Here is a 16,228-nt window from a genome sequence, read left to right on the forward strand (position 1 = left end):
ACAGACTTTTCCCTTGTTTTTAGGTAAGTATATTTAAATTATTTAATAAGTTTTAAAAAAAAAAGACTTTCTAACTTTCTAACGTTGTTTTTTTTTTCCCATTCTTAAAAAAAAAATACATTCACTGTACATCTCGCTCTCCCAAAAAAATTGGGTTCATAAATTGAGAAAATAAATACTTTTCCCTTGCTTTTAGGTAAGGCATCTTCATTTCCTAAGACTTTTCCATTCTTATAAAAAAAAATACAAACAACTCTGTTATCCACTCTGCCTTTTGGAGTTTTATATCTCTAGTTATTGCTGCCTTAGAATTCTTGCATTCCAAGTTTTTTGGGCCTTCGAATTCAGTTACTGAACGTTCAAGGTATCCTTCAAATTTTTATTCCCTTTTTGATGTAAGTTGTGGATTTACTATTTGAAGAGAAATGGGTGACTTTTTTCAGTTGCTAATTATCCGTTGGAGAATTAGTTTAGATGGTAGTTTCGTGGGCATTTCAAAAGTAATTTAGTTTACTGTCATATATATCTATTACAGGAGTCTTTTTAATTTCTTTTCAAGCCTTTTTAAATTAGAACCAAGAGAGATAAGGAGATCACACGAAAGAGTAGGAGTGAGGGAGAGATAGACATCGTGAGAGAGTGGAACAGAGAGAGAGACGTTGAGATATATTTATGGAGAGTAATATCAACAGAGAGAGAAAGAGTTATTTTGGGTTGTTAATTATTGTTAGAGAGTAAGTTTTAAATTTATTTTTTTTTTGAGTTATAATTTCACAAAAGTATAGATAATAGTTACATGGGAAAGATAGGAAAGAGATACTTGAATGTTGGAGACAGAGTTTTGAAGAAAAATACAAGAGGATGGAGGACGAAGGGTTGTGTCTTTAGGAATGGTGTGGTATCAGCAGAATTGCAGCAATCCAAACTCTGAAACAGAATCGGAGATCAAAAGAGAGAGAGAGGTAGAAAAGAGGACGTGCAATGGGCCAAGTTTGTGAGCTTCGAAAGAAGGCAGAAAGCTACAGGCTCTGCTATTGTTTTCAGACCCAATCAGAGGGAGAGAGATAAGAATATAAAAGGAGGTTTAAGAGATATCCGGAAAGAACAGAATCTTGGCGCAAGAGAGCGGATTGGGGAGAAGACAAAAGGAGAGGTTCATTGGCACTGGTGGTTCTTTCCCTCTTCACGCTATGAATCCAGCTTTCACAGACTGTTATGTTCCATAGACATTGATGAAACTGCCCCTGATAAGTGTGTTACTAAATTTTGAAAATTTTTAATAACTTATATTACGAAACTTTTTTTTTTAATCTTTTGGTAAAAGATATTAAAAACACGTGCATTTGCAAGTGCAATTTTACTAGTATATATATATTAACATGTTATAGCTACATTATATTTTTAATACATATAGTATTCTAGTATAAGTATATTACATATACTATTAGCATATACATATAGCCTTTATATAGTCACACACTTATTTTTAAAACCTTTTAGTATACCTATTATATATAGTTTATATGTATAATAAGTTATAATATATAGCTATATTTTATTTTAATTTATTTAGGTCAGCCGGATGCAGACCCAAAAAGTGTCGGAAACACAGACCAAATAGGGCCGGTCGTCCGCCCTGTGAAACAGTGGCTTCCTAAGGAAATTGGTCTAGCCGGATTCAGCCTCGAATCGAGCCGTACGTCCGCCCGGCTGAACTGGGCACTATAAAACATTTTGGGTCCCACTCTAAATAAGTCCAAACTCCTCTCTTATTCTCCTAACTTCTTCCAAGGCTCTCCTAAGGTTGCTCTAGGGTTCCTACACCCGTTTTGTGTGTTTAAATCCTTGGATTCTCACCTCAAATCTACAAGTAAGTGCTCTAAACTCTGAAATTTTTAGTTTTCTTGTTTCTCATCCAACTCTAAGTCTATTTTCATTCTTCTCCTTAGGTTTTTGAGACATTTATGTTATTTTGTTTCCCTTTTTATAATCTTTAACAATATTTAATATACTTTATGTATTTTCCCCATTTTCTCTCCTTCTTCCTTGTTACAAATCTGCCCATATTGTAGCAAATCTGCCTCTATTGCCCATGTACTGTTTAACAACCCCTATCTCAGTTGTTCTAAAACTAAAACTAGGGTTCTTCTTAGTCTAATCCTACCATTTTATATATACTTGATCTAATATTATTCTGTATTTACTATGATTACTCAAGGATATACGTGTACATAATAGTAGACTAAATCCCTTAATGTAATTAAGTTAGCTTGCTGTCCTACATCACTTCTAACAAGCTTTTGTTGCCCAACACTTGTAGCTTATTAAGAATGGTTGCAGCTCAAGGCCGTGGGGGAAGAGGTAGAGGTCGAGGAGGAAGGGGAAGGGGTAGGGTTGTTGCTCCACCAGAGTTCAACCCAAGATATTTCCGAAATGTGGAAGAAGAGGAATATTACTGTGAGTGGTTTATGGAAAGAAAACTGGAAGAGGAAAGGGATGTGGTATTAGCGGACCTTGTTGCATTCAAGGTCCAGGAGAGATTTGAGAGGTTGGGATGGCTCTCCATGCTACAGCCAGCAAGGGACTGGTATCCTAGGCTGGTTCGATTGTTCCTAAGTAACCTCTCCTACCGGTACGAAGGTGATGAGTTCTACATCAATTCTTATGTAAAGGAAATGCCTATCTCCTTCAACACAGCCCAGTTGGCTAACATTTTGGAGATTTTCAATGAGGGGCAGTGGAGGTACTGTACTCCAGCTGTAGATGTATCTGAGTTCCTGGCTGATGAAGAATAGGAATGGTTATATTCGATTCTCACCGATGGCAAATTCTATGAGAGGATGAAATCTGAGTTGGATTTGCTTCCATCAGCCCATGTCTTATCTAGGATTCGTGGACACAATGTGGTTTAGAAGAGTGGTCACCGGACTGAGCTGTCTACCATGCAAATCCTAGCCACCTACTGCCTTTACACCGGTTACCAGATCTGCCTGCCCTATGCGATCATGCGCACCATGGCACATTTGCATGACAACCCAGGGCGGGGAAATCTGTTGTTTGGAAGACTGCTCACCAAGATCTTTCCTAGGTTTGGAGTAAACCTAAGGAATGAGGAGACTTCAACAGAGAAAAGAGTGAGCATCAGTCGTGCCTTTTTAGTGAAGATGAGCATAGTACTCCCTCCATTCTCTCCAGAACTTGGGCATACTGATTGCACCGACCCGAGCCAGACTACTTATGTGGAGGACACTACAGAGATAGTGGGTGCAGAGGCACCCAGAGTTCTACTTACTCCTACACTCACATTACATGGTCATGCAGGTGCTTCCTCCTCGACATCAGCTATTCCTACTGATAGTACTCCTTGGGGACAGTTCCTTAGCCGGTTTGACGGCTTGGAGAGGTCAGTGGCACAGGGCTTCGATGGTATAAGGAGGGACTTCTCTAAAGTCAGTGGCCGAGTCAAAGCAGTGGAGACAGAGCTAGTTCAGTGGAGATCTTTCTTCTCCAGTCGAGGACCACCACCACCACCACAGCAGTAGCAATGCCATGCTTCAAACTTAGTTTAGTTTAGTTTACTTTATAGTTTCTTTCTTGGCTTTCCTTGTAAGGACTATGATTCCTAATTCCAGTACATTTAACTGATGTACCCAAATTAGCCTAACTGCTGAAATTTTATATGAACTCTATATATATATATAAAAATTTCTATCTTTATATTTATCTTGAGTTTCACAATCAATTCCCCTTTTTTTTTTACTTGGTAGCTTTTAGTTGAGGTTTTTAATTATCCCTAAACTGAACTCACATTCAGGTCAATGAGTCCAAGAGCTGCCATATCATGAATTTGACTGCGAATAGAAATAGAGCATAGATTGCTCTGATACCACTTAAATATCACACCCCGGCCCGGTATATAAGGGCCAAGTGTGACTGGATGTGTGTCACATCCAATCAATCCACCAGGATCGCAAGTGCAGTACTCTATTCGCAATTTCATTCACAATAATCAGAATTTAAATGCAGCGGAAGCAATTAAATAAAGCAATAAGACAGTAATAAAGGAAGAACTAATGATAACTTATATATATATATATATATATATATATATATATATATATATATATATATATATATATATGTGTGTGTGTGTGTGTGTGTGTGTGTGTGTGTGAACATTTAAGTACATCTGAGTTACATCAATAGACTATAAAAGAAGTAACTCAACCACCAAAAGACTATATACAGTATTTACTACAAAAGTGTTATAACAAAAAAGGTAGAGATAGCCTGATCAATCAGGAAGATCAGGAGAAGGTGCAGTCGTCACATGAGCACGAAGCTTCGTGCTCCACCAGTAGAGGAGTATCAACTCCATGAGCAGTAGGAGGATCCTGAGTAGAAGGAGTCCCCACAGAAGTACCAGAAACACTGAGAGTAGTCTTATCTGAAAAATAAGGTATACCACAGGGGTGAGCTCTCAACTGAGCCCAATAAGGAAATGCATGCAAAACACAACACAATAATTCGTGATGAATGTCCTAATCTAGCATGCTCCTAACAAGGAGTCTAAGTCAAATGAGGTATAAGTACTACTGTAGAAGATGCTAACCTCGGTCCCAAAAACACATAACCAGACATCGGTCACCCGAGCGAAACCATTCTACTAGGGTGAGGACCCACCAGTAGAGGCATGTCACCAGGCAGCCCCACTAGTAGACCCCCAAAGACCAACCCTACTGTTTATTCCCACAGCCGAGTACACACGCTAACATGGGACAGTGAATGGTACCCCGGCATACCCTTCGGTTGTATCACGGGTTCTCCAACACCTCTTCCCCTGTTGGTAAGGGAGGTAGTACTGGGTGATGATATACAACCTAGCCCAGTGCAATCTATTTATGATGACACATGTATGGATAGCCGAATTATTAAAGTACAGTACTTCACCATCAATAAATTAACAATAACAGTAGGTATCAATGCAATGCAAGATGCCAATGCAGCCTAGTTCACATGCAAATTCTAGTGCAATAAATACAAACTAAGAAACTATATGCATCAGAGTAGTTTTGATGATGCATGACATGGCAATCAGAACAACAGCAATTAAGGTAACAAACACACAAAAATTAAGTCAAATTCCCTTATCTGTACAGTAGACTAGTCCTAGCCAAATACTTTCCAAAAGATCCAGTCAAGATAGAGAAAATACACGAATTACAATCCTAAATCACATACAAATAACATCCATTAGGTTTAGATAGAAGCTAAGGGCAAAATCCAAGATACTAAGGCAGTAGGGGTACAAAAAGGAGCAGCCGGATTCAGAGGGATACAGGGCCAGATGACTGGCCCTGGGCCTGCAACTGCATCCGGCCCTGAGGCCGAATTGGGGGTTTTGCTCCTAATGGTCAGATCTTGACATGCATGCCCTAAATTTCATGATCTAAGTCAATATTAAGGTGGGTCCAACTAACCTCATTAATTAATTTGAAAAATTCAACTCAAATTTTGGGATTTTTATCAATCAAACCCAAATTTCATATAAGGTTTATGAATTGGCCATTAGAATCAGCAATTGTGTTCAATAGAGGGACAGCCATGAAGATTCAGGTATGGCTGAACCCAAACAACACTAAAACAGTAAGAAATTAGGTGGAACTTTTATTGTTTAAGCTTGGATTAAAGATTTTAATGGCAGAAATCTATTTAGGCATGATTAGGCTTGAAGATTAGAGAAAGAGAAGGTGGAAAGAGCATGGATTCATAGCTTACCTTGGTACATCAGTGAGCAAAGATGAAGACAGCCCAAGTCTTGTGCAATAAAGTCTCCTATAGGGATTCCAAGCTCCAATTTCAATTACCAAACCAAAGCCCCAAGTATAGAGCTCCCTTCTTCCTTCTCTTCCTTCTTCTCTTTTCTTCTTCTCTAAGGTTCCCAAGCTGAAATCATTTTCTCCCTTCTTCTTAGTGATTTGTGAATAGTTTATGATTTATTAGATTAGTTACATATATATAGGTAGTGCTTTAATTATATAGTGTTTGGTTTGTTTTAAAAAGAAAGTAGAATCTGTTTTTAGAAATGCTTCTTAAATCTGATTTTTTTTTATTAAAATTGCTTATTACTTAGATTATTCTAACTATATAATGTTGTCTTAAAATTTCAAAGGTAAATCGCGTACGGGTAAATGTCGGGAATAGAATTCTCCACTAGGGACATGGGTCCCACAGAGGTCTTCTGACTAGAAAAGGGCAAGTTGGGAAGAATCCTTGGAATCCTCCATAGAAGTGTCGAGAGATTCGTCTGTATCCTCGACCGATGTAGCCCATAGCATCGATGCCACCATAGACTCAGAGCTAGAACCTAAAATCACACAAGTTCCAAAAAGTTTAAATTTATTATGGATTTCACAAGTATTTTCCGCCTTGTGTAAAGAAGAGAAAGATCTTTGAATTCATGCACTTGACTTAAGGAAGTCAAACGGTGATGATGTATGAAAGAAAATTTGAGGAACTGTCAAAGTACGCACCACATATGGTGAGTACCAAGGAGATGAAGGCTCGACAGTTCGAGCAAGGTTTGATGGTTGAGATCCAAAAGAGTATCTCTCCCATGCAACTGAAGACTTATGCGGAGGTAGTCCACATCTCAAATCTATGAGACTGTGGAGAAGAACGCAACAAAAGAGGAAGATGTTGAACCAAAGAAGAAGTTTAAGAAGAGTTCTGCTGGCCCTACAACAAACAAGGGTAATTGGAAGAAATTTCATAAGAAGAAGCCCCAAGAAAAGGTTGAATGCAAGAAGTGTGGTAAGAACCACTAGGGTGATTGTCTCGTAGGGACATTCACTTGCTTTAAGTGTAAGGAACCTGGATATCTTGCAAGGAATTGTCCAAATTTGAAGGATCAGCCAGACCGAAAGCCATAAGGAGGGCAAGCCAATCAAAATGCCAAGAATAGAAAAGATACTCAAGGAAACCAGAAGCCAAGAGCCTCTGGTAGGGTTTTCGCGATGACTCAGAAGGATGCAGAGGGATCTCCCTCTGTTGTGGCAGGTACATTTACTTTTCTTGAATGGATTAAGAATGAATGTTTTATAATGTTGATGTTGTGTTGTGGTTTCCCCTAAGCTAATTAATGAATGATTATATATTGGTAGGTATGCTGAAAGTCTTTGGAATACCTGCATATGTTCTATTTGATTCGGGATCCACTCATAGCTTTATATCGAGTACCTTTGCTACTAGATTGAATGTAGAACCCAAGGTTTTAAATTACTGGTTGTGTGTATCTACACCATCTGGAGGAATAATAAAGACAGAATTAGTTTATGAAACTTGTGAAATAGAGATTTTGGATAGAAAGTTGACTGTAGACCAATTCTATTAGAAATGAAAGACTTTGATGTCATTTTGGGAATGGACTGGCTAGCAACATATCATGCTACCGTTCTCTGTTTTGAAAAAAATGTGGTTGTGAGACCTGTCAAGGCACCAGAGTTTGAGTTTTCTGGGATAGTGATAGGAACTCCTCCATCAATGATAATTTCGGTGATGCAAGCCCGAAAGTTATTGAGACAGGGATGTCGAGGATTTTTAGCTTCAGTTGTAGATACTGAAATGTGGGGATCAGTTTCATCTGATGTACTGACCGTAAGGGATTTTCCGGATGTGTTTCCGAAAGATTTGTCAGATTTACCACCTATAAGAGATGTGGAGTTTGCTATCGAGTTGAATCCTGGTATGGCACCAATATCCAAAGCACCGTACCGGATGGCTCCTATAGAATTGAAAGAATTGAAGGATCAATTACAAGAGTTGTTGGACAAGGGTTTCATACGGCCAAGTATTTCGTCGTGGGGAGCTCCAATCCTATTTGTTAAGAAGAAGGACGGTACCATGAGAATGTGTATCGATTATAGAGATTTGAACCAGGTAACCATAAAGAATAAATATCCGTTACCTCGGATTGATGACTTGTTTGATCAACTTCAAGGTGCAAAAGTTTTTTTGAAGATTGATTTGCGATCGGGATACCATCAATTAAAAATTAAGGAGGATGATGTTCCAAAGACAGTGTTTCGAACGCATTATGGACATTACGAGTTTTTGATTATGCTATTCGGGTTGACTAATGCTCTGGCAGCCTTTATGGATTTGATTAACAGAATGTTCCACGACGTGCTTGATCAGTAGGTGATTGTATTCATTGATGATAATCTGATCTATTCTAAGAGTAAGGAGGAACATGAGGAGCATCTGAGGGCAGTACTGCAGACACTGCGGAGAGAGAAGCTTTATGCTAAGTTCAAGAAGTGCAAGTTTTGGCTCGACAAGGTTGTGTTTCTGGGTCACATTATTTCAGCTGATGGCATTATGGTAGACCCTAGTAAGGTGCAAGCAATGATGGATTGGGCTAGACCGACAAGTGTGATCTAGATTAGAAGTTTCATTGGTTTAGCTGGCTACTATAGAAGATTCATAGAGGGTTTTCCACCATCGTTGTACCATTGACCAGACTCACTAGAAAGGGTGTTCGGTTCGTTTGGTCTGAAGACTGCGAAAAGAGTTTCTTAGAATTAAAGAAGAGACTGGTATTTGCCCCAGTTTTGTCTATTCCACAAGGGACGGGAGGTTTCATTATCTATAGCGATGCTTCAAAAAGCAGGTTAGGGTGTGTACTCATGCAACATGGTGATAGCTTATGCTTCAAGGCAATTGAAGGTTTATGAACAGCACTACCTAACCCATGATTTAGAACTGGCAACGGTGATCTTAGCACTAAAGATATGGAGGCACTACTTATATGGTGAAAGGTGTGAGATCTATATTGACCACAAAAGTTTAAAGTACATCTTCACCCAGAAGGAACTGAATTTAAGGCAGAGGAGATGGCTAGAATTGATTAAGGACTATGATTGCAACATCAATTACCATCCTAGTAAGGCCAATGTAGTAGCTGATGCACTGAGCAGGAAATCCTAGGGTGTAATGGCTGCAATGTTTACTAGCCAACCCCATACAATTGAAGACTGTAGAAAGCTTGGTTTGGAGATGGTAATTGGAAATGCCACAGCCTTGATGGCAAGTTTAGTGGTCCGGCCCTTCGGTATTGATCAGTTAAAGGGAAGGCAAAATGAAGATCCATTTTTGGACAAAGTGAAGAAAGAAATTCAGGAAGGGAAACGGGCAGATTTTTCTATTGCGACTGATGGTTCTTTAAAATTTCAAACCAGATTGTGTGTGTCAAATATTGAGGAGTTGAAAGAAATAATATTGAAGGAAGCACACTGTAGCCCATATACCATTCATCCTGGAGGTAACCAAAATGTATCAAGATTTAAAAGAAACATTTTGATGGAATAACATGAAAAGAGAGATTGTGAAGTATGTGCAGGAGTGTTTGACTTGTCAGAAGGTAAAGATCGAGCACCAACGATCCTCAAGACTTCTATAGACTCCAAGAATGCCTGAGTGGAAATGGGAGCATATTACGATGGATTTTGTTACATCGTTACCAAAGACTGCAGAATCATGATGTGATTTGGGTGATTATCGATAGACTAACTAAATCAGCCCATTTCTTACCTATACGGATCAACTACTCTTTAGATAGATTAGCAAAATTATATATTGATGAGATTGTGCAACTGCATGGAGCACCTGTATCCATTATATCCGACAGAGATCCAAGGTTTACTTCGTGTTTCTGGAAGAGTTTGCAAAGAGCTATGGGTACTCAACTAAATTTCAGCACTGCTTTTCATCCCCAAACAGATGGACAATCATAGAGAAGAATACAGATTCTGGAGGATATGCTTCGAACATGTGTAATTGATTTCAAAGGAAGTTGGGGTGAACACTTATCATTGGTTGAGTTTGCCTATAATAATAGTTATCAGTCTACAATCAAGATGAAACCATATGAAGCATTGTATGGAAGGAAATGTAAGTCACAAATTTGTTGGAGTGATGTTGGTGAAAGACAATTGTTAGGACCGGAATTAGTTCAGCAAACTTCGGAGAAAGTAGAACTAATTCAGAGGAGAGTGAAGACTGCCCAAAGCCGTCAGAAGAGCTTTGCGGATGTGAGAAGAAGACCTTAAGAATTTGAAGAAGAACAAAGTGTTTCTAAAAGTTGCGCCGATGAAGGGAGTGGTGAGGTTTGGTAAGAAGGGGAAGTTGAGCCCCAGATATGTGGGATTATTTGAGATACTAGAAAGAGTTGGTACAGTAGCTTACAGAGTTGCTTTACCACCAGATTTGGCTAAAATTCATAATGTATTTCACGTGTCCATGTTGAAGAAGTATATAGCCGACCCATCTCATATCCTACACTATGAGTCGTTACAATTGAAGGAAGACCTTTCTTACAAGGAAGAACCCATGAAAATCCTGGATAGAAAAGAGAAAGTGTTGCGGAATCGATCCATGTCACTGGTTAAAGTACAATGGAAGAATCATTCAGGCCAGGAAACGTTATGGGAATTGGAAGCTGAGTTGCGGGATCAATATCCTCAACTATTCAAATTTTGAGGTATGTCAATTTCGATGATGAAATTTTTTTTTTAGGAGGGGAGGATGTGATGCCCCGCATTCTCGTATCATTTTGATTTTATTAATTTACTCTGTGGGACCCACATTTCAAGTTAAAACATGAGAATCGGTTTTAAAATCTGTTTTTGGGCTAATGAGCCTTACAAGCCCTTGGACTCATATCTATATAAACCCATTTTAAAGACCAAAACCCTACACTGTTTCACTAGTAAGAAGAGGAGAAGAGAAGAAAAGAAGAGAAGAAAAGAAGAGAAAGAAGAAGAAGAAGAAGAAGAAGAAGGGAAAGGAAGCTTGGTGCTACCCCAAGGTAAGAAATTCCCTCATTCTTACTCTTTTTCCCCTTGGATTAGTCCTCTTCATGGAACCAATTACAGAAATTAGACCTATTTCCATTACTTAGTCAATTGGAACAAATCCAGCTGTAAAATCACTAATTTAACTTCAATTTTAGCTTGGAATTGGTTGGCATAACCCAAGATCCTTTCATGCATGCTTAACCCCATGTTGTTACCTTACTAAAATCTCTATTAGACTTAGAATTATGCACAGATTCTACCTTACTTTGAGATTTGATCATCCAAACCTATGCATGTTTGAATTGATATGCTAAAAATCGATTTCTATGTATACATGGTTATACCCAGCTTCAATTCATCAATTCTTCATGTCAATTGACCAAATCATGGTTCCAATTAATGGTCTAGGACAAGTAAACCTCAAATCCATAATCAATTGAAGAAATTCAACCAAAACCCCCAGCCAAAAGCCCTATTTTGTCCTTTAAAAATTTGCTGCAAAATCTCTGGATGATGTCCCGGTCGACTACTTCATCATCTAGAGAATGCTACCACAATCAACGTTCTTACTGCATTACTCTGGTGGATGTTTCGGTCGACTACTTCATCCACCTGAGTTGCTGTCAAATTCTTGTTTGAGTCTTGGACCTAATCCAACCTAACCCTAGCACACCCTAGGGCCCCACCTTCTTTCAATTATATTTTGACATGTGTGTCTTGGCTCAACAATCGTAGAGTAGAATCAACCGATCGTCTAAATCTATCGACAACCATTTGGAGAATCTTTTCAACCACGTGAAATATTCACAGCAAGGACCCTTTGAAGATTTACTTTGACTAGTTGATCGGAACGCGAAAGAATTGGTAAGATTGATGGATAATACTAGATATGATAATATGAAATAATTGCTTTTGTAATAATGATATATAATTTAGAACTTATAACCATATATTGAGATGTTTTATATGCTTGACTAAGATATGTTTATCATCATGCGTTTGTGGATGATTATGATATTGTTAAATGCTTTATATGAATAATGATTATAAATGAATTAGAAAGATTGAAATGGCAATAAAAGACTTGTGTCGACAGGCACAGCCAACATACGACTTAGCACTACCATGTGCCCATGAGGACAGGCGTTGAGGCTTTCGAATGGAAAGTGATAAGATTGAATTGTCTAAGCTAATAAGCAAACTGGAGAGATATACCCATCCTCGTGCCAATGGACGAATCCACTTCGATGGTATGGACTGAATCCACTTCGGTGGTATTGATTGAAGGTATATTGAATGTAAGGAATGTTGAGGCTTAAGACTAAGACTGAAATGAAATGAATGAATGAAATGATTTCGATTGTATGGCTGATATATGTGAGCATGATTGACAATGTTAATTCTTACTGGGAGTGTAGCTCATTCCTCGAATGAACATCTTTATATAGATGAGACAGACAAGGGCAAGGGCATAGCCATAGTTGAAAGAAGTGAAGACTGAGGATCTTTGACAACTTTTGGAGTCTAATACTTCAGTGTATATGAAACTCTCTTTTATTGTATATATTCTTTTTGAGAAGGAGGGTGTTGTACCCGACATAATGTAAATATTCTAAAGTTCCGTTCCTCTCTTAGGAGAGCATGGATTTATAGATGAGCGCCATCAGTACCCTATATTAAGATTTAGATTGTTGTCTTCCGCTTAATGTTTCTCTTTTATTTTTACACTTTGATTTATTTGATTGTTTAATCGAATGGTTTCCTATGCGGTCCCGGATGTCATGGGCCCCACCAAGTCCTCGGATTGGGGTCGTTACATAGGATATTACTAAACCCAAACCCGCACTTCGGGCTAAAAAAACAGGGTCGGTCCAGTCCGGGCTCAGGGCGTGTTCGGGTTGGTCGGGCTTTTTTTGACAGCCCTAGGAGAAGATTCATTTGTAGCTCTAAGGTAACCAAAGCTTTCCCCTGTAATTTTTGGTTGACTATGTTTGTCCGCATTTTAATTCAAAAGTGATGTTCTATGATCCGTTTTCGCCACGCCATTGGTTTCAAACCAACATGGTCAAGGACTGAAGGGTAGGGCTAGGTAGGCTGTGGGTGTTACAAAACCAATTTCAGACCCTCTTGTAATTTTTCCCGCTTGTGTCAAATGCATGCATTCCTTAGTACAAATTCTAAAGGTTGATTTGGTATGATTTCCATTTCAATTTTGGATTGATTTCATGAAATAGTCAATAAATAGATTTTTGGTCAAAAATTAAAATTGTTTTGGTTGTATCAATATAAAATATTTCAAGAGTTAAAAAAAAATCATTTGGTAGTTCAATTTCTATGAATTGATTCTCTATATTTCTTTGGGAAGGATGGTGGTGGTGGCGATGGGGTGGTGATGACGGGTAGTGTCAGTGGTGGTGAGGTGGTAGTGGTTGCAATGGTGGTGAGGTGGTAGTGACAGTGGCGGTGGTGATGGCGGTGGCGGGTTGGCAGGTTAGGGGTAGTGGTGGTAGTGACGGCGGTGATGGTGGGGTTGTGGTGGTGCCATGGTGATAATGAGACCATTAGGAGAAGGGTGGTGTTTTATTTTAAACATGAAATTACTACTTTGCCCATCAAATTAATCATGTGCTCATTAAAAAACCAAGAGTGCGAATTCAAATAAAATAAAAATTCTGAAACAGATCCTCAACTATTTTAGAATTTCTATTCCACTTGATTTCTATTTTACTGAAATAAGGTGTAAAAATCAAACCAAACAATTTCTAAAATAGAAATCACACCCTAAAATTGAATTAGAAATAGAAATCGTACCAAATCAAGCCTAAGGGTCTCTTTGGTATGATTTGTATTTGTATTTAGAACCTATTTTTGAGAAATCATTTGTGACAATAAATTATAGTCTACAAATTATAATCCTTTGGTTACTATTTGTACAATCTATTATATAATTAAAAATAGATTTGGTATGCCTATGTACATAATATATTATGAAAAAAAGAACTAGTATGCCTATGAGCATAATATATTATGGGAAAAAGAACTTTGAAAGGCAACATGACCCTTGCGCCCTTGTGTGAGGCAACATGACCCTTGCGCCCAGACACACAAGGGCACAAAATTACCATCCCACCCCCATAAAAGGTGGAAATCCACTCCGTTGATGCTTCCGCAAGCACTCCCATTTGCCCCCGCACTAATACAGGGGTCCCAATACCTTTCAAGGAACCCTCTCCCATATAGTATATCACCCTAAAACTTTTATTAGAATCTATAAAATATTTGAACAAAGGATTCTTGGCCCTTTTACTAACACATATCATGAAGTACAAAGAGAAAAAACTTTGTCAATACCATAAGAATCTTGTGGCAAATTATATGAATGTGTGAGCAATCATATACACAGCAATTGGAAAGGAAAAATCATCACTTTGTTTGCCACATTTCTGCAAAACTTGGAATGAGTTTAATATTTTTTTTTATCATCAATTTTGGCAAGCTTTTCTAATTTGCTCAGCAATTTGTCTACGATATGCTTCCCATTGTTTTTGTTGTGTGCTACCTGCCACATTTGCAAAATCCACAACATCCTCATCGTCACTATCACTATCACTGTCTTCCCATTCATCATCGAACGTTCCCCTCTCTGCTTTTTTAAAAAACCAATCCGCTGCCGCTTGCTTTCTAATGAAGTTGTGTATGGTTACACAAGCAATCACAATCAAAACTTGTGTCTTCAAATCATATGAAGGCATCATCTTCAAAATGGGGAAACGCTTCTTCAAGACTCCAAATGACCGCTCAATAACGGTTCTTAAAGACGAGTGTGTGAAATTGAATAGCTCCTCTGCTCCTTGTGGCCTTCTACGACTAAAATCATGTTGATGGTATCGAACATTCCTGAAAGGAGCCATATATTAAGAACATTTAAAACCTCAATCCTAAAAATTCTTCTTGGATAAGGAAACAAAGAAGATCAATCATTTCAAGACACAACATCCTTTATCAGCATTACTAGGGAAAGTGGACAGCAAAAAATACCTGTTTGCAGTTTTCACAGGACAAACATCATCCATATGGACCACTCTCACAAACTAAAAAACCTCAGTCCTTGAGCCATTGCACCAGCCCACACTAGCAGGTTTTGGTCAAGTGAAGAATACCCATGACAAAAGGGGTACTTCTGTACTACAGCCACATCATGCATGACTTTATTGCCAAGGCAACACATCTTGGCTGAAAATATTACCAAAAAATGCTTCCACACCTATCACAGTGGTCAACTAGATATCAACCTACATCTGATTATGCATAGATCTTAGAGATGACTCTTTATGATTCAGCAACATATAAGCGCTTAGAGAACCATTTAAATGTTCAACTGCTGCAAGCAATAACTAATACAGCAAATTCTACATGCAAAGACTTTCACATTTTCAGATTTTCACTTGTGTCATTGGGCAAGTCAGTAACCAAAGCCACTATGGAAAAGAATCCTTGTGTAATTACGATTTCCCCATTACCAAACCTTGGTATATCAATCTGTTATTTAAAAAAAAAATTGATAAATAAATAAGTATTAAAAGAAATGGTTGGCAGTGGTAAAACAAATTTAAACACCCACAGAGGGGCAGGAATGGTAGCTCAAGGTCTTTTAATCATGGTTTTTTTTTTTTTTTTTTCTCTCTCTTCAATTGGTGACTTTGATTTTGCTTCAACCCTTGTTCCATAATTGTTCATTAGAAATGGTAACAATTATCATCACTAAAAAACTATTTTGAGTTTAAAATGAATTGATCTGGTCCTATATAGATTGCTGAATTAAAATTCAATCCCAAGTGACAAGACATTGGATGATCAAGAGGGCTCATTGATTTTCAGAAAAGAATAGTGGATGTTTCCTTTTCGAAGGATGACGAACAAATCCTACACAAACTACAGTATATCTAAGGCAAAACTCAAAGCCTCATACCATGAGAAGATGGGTGCCCTTAGATAGTATTGGTTGCCTTTATAGGGAAGCCAACACGATAGACTGGAGTACTTTTAAAATGCTGTAAAAAAAATAGTAGTTACTATAGAATAAGAAATGATATAACTCAATGGGAAAACTAGACTCTGCTCAACCAAGCCTTATCCCAAGTACTTGGAACAGTAATATGAAACCCCTATTATGCCAATCCCTTGCATTATTAATGTTCATGTTTTCTGTTATTTCACAAGCACTGCCTGATGCAGGACAAACCCAGTTCGATCCGTTGATCCACGGGTTGGGACCCGAACCAAATCCGGGCCCATTTTAATTTAGGCAATTATTTAACTGGGTCCATTTCTGTTGGACTTTTTGGTTCAGTTTGGTTCAGTTTTTTGGTCTA

General features: G+C 38.2%; 2 protein-coding genes across 2 annotated transcripts; one reads left to right on the forward strand and one right to left on the reverse strand.

Moving 5' to 3' along the window:
• The first annotated feature begins 10,149 nt into the window (after positions 1–10,149).
• LOC122664518 lies at positions 10,150–10,539 on the forward strand. The gene has a single exon (XM_043860365.1). The coding sequence runs from the start codon at positions 10,150–10,152 to the stop codon at positions 10,537–10,539; it is 390 nt and encodes a 129-aa protein (XP_043716300.1).
• Positions 10,540–14,338: 3,799 nt separating this feature from the next.
• LOC122664519 lies at positions 14,339–14,929 on the reverse strand. Its single transcript, XM_043860366.1, has 2 exons — positions 14,895–14,929; positions 14,339–14,753 (listed from the first exon to the last, which is right to left on the reverse strand). The coding sequence occupies exons 1-2, from the start codon at positions 14,927–14,929 to the stop codon at positions 14,339–14,341; spliced, it is 450 nt and encodes a 149-aa protein (XP_043716301.1).
• Between the last annotated feature and the right edge of the window lie 1,299 nt (positions 14,930–16,228).

Source organism: Telopea speciosissima, chromosome 6 (assembly GCF_018873765.1).
Source record: "Telopea speciosissima isolate NSW1024214 ecotype Mountain lineage chromosome 6, Tspe_v1, whole genome shotgun sequence".
In the NCBI taxonomy this organism is placed as follows: domain Eukaryota; kingdom Viridiplantae; phylum Streptophyta; class Magnoliopsida; order Proteales; family Proteaceae; genus Telopea; species Telopea speciosissima.

Excerpts from the sequence above, each read along its gene's own strand:
- LOC122664518 (XM_043860365.1), top strand. The coding sequence starts at position 10,150 with ATGAAGGGAGTGGTGAGGTTTGGTAAGAAGGGGAAGTTGAGCCCCAGA.
- LOC122664519 (XM_043860366.1), bottom strand. The coding sequence starts at position 14,929 with ATGGATGATGTTTGTCCTGTGAAAACTGCAAACAG. Across the intron at positions 14,754-14,894 it reads CCTGTGAAAACTGCAAACAG|GAATGTTCGATACCATCAAC; the intron begins GTATTTTTTGCT and ends GGCTCCTTTCAG.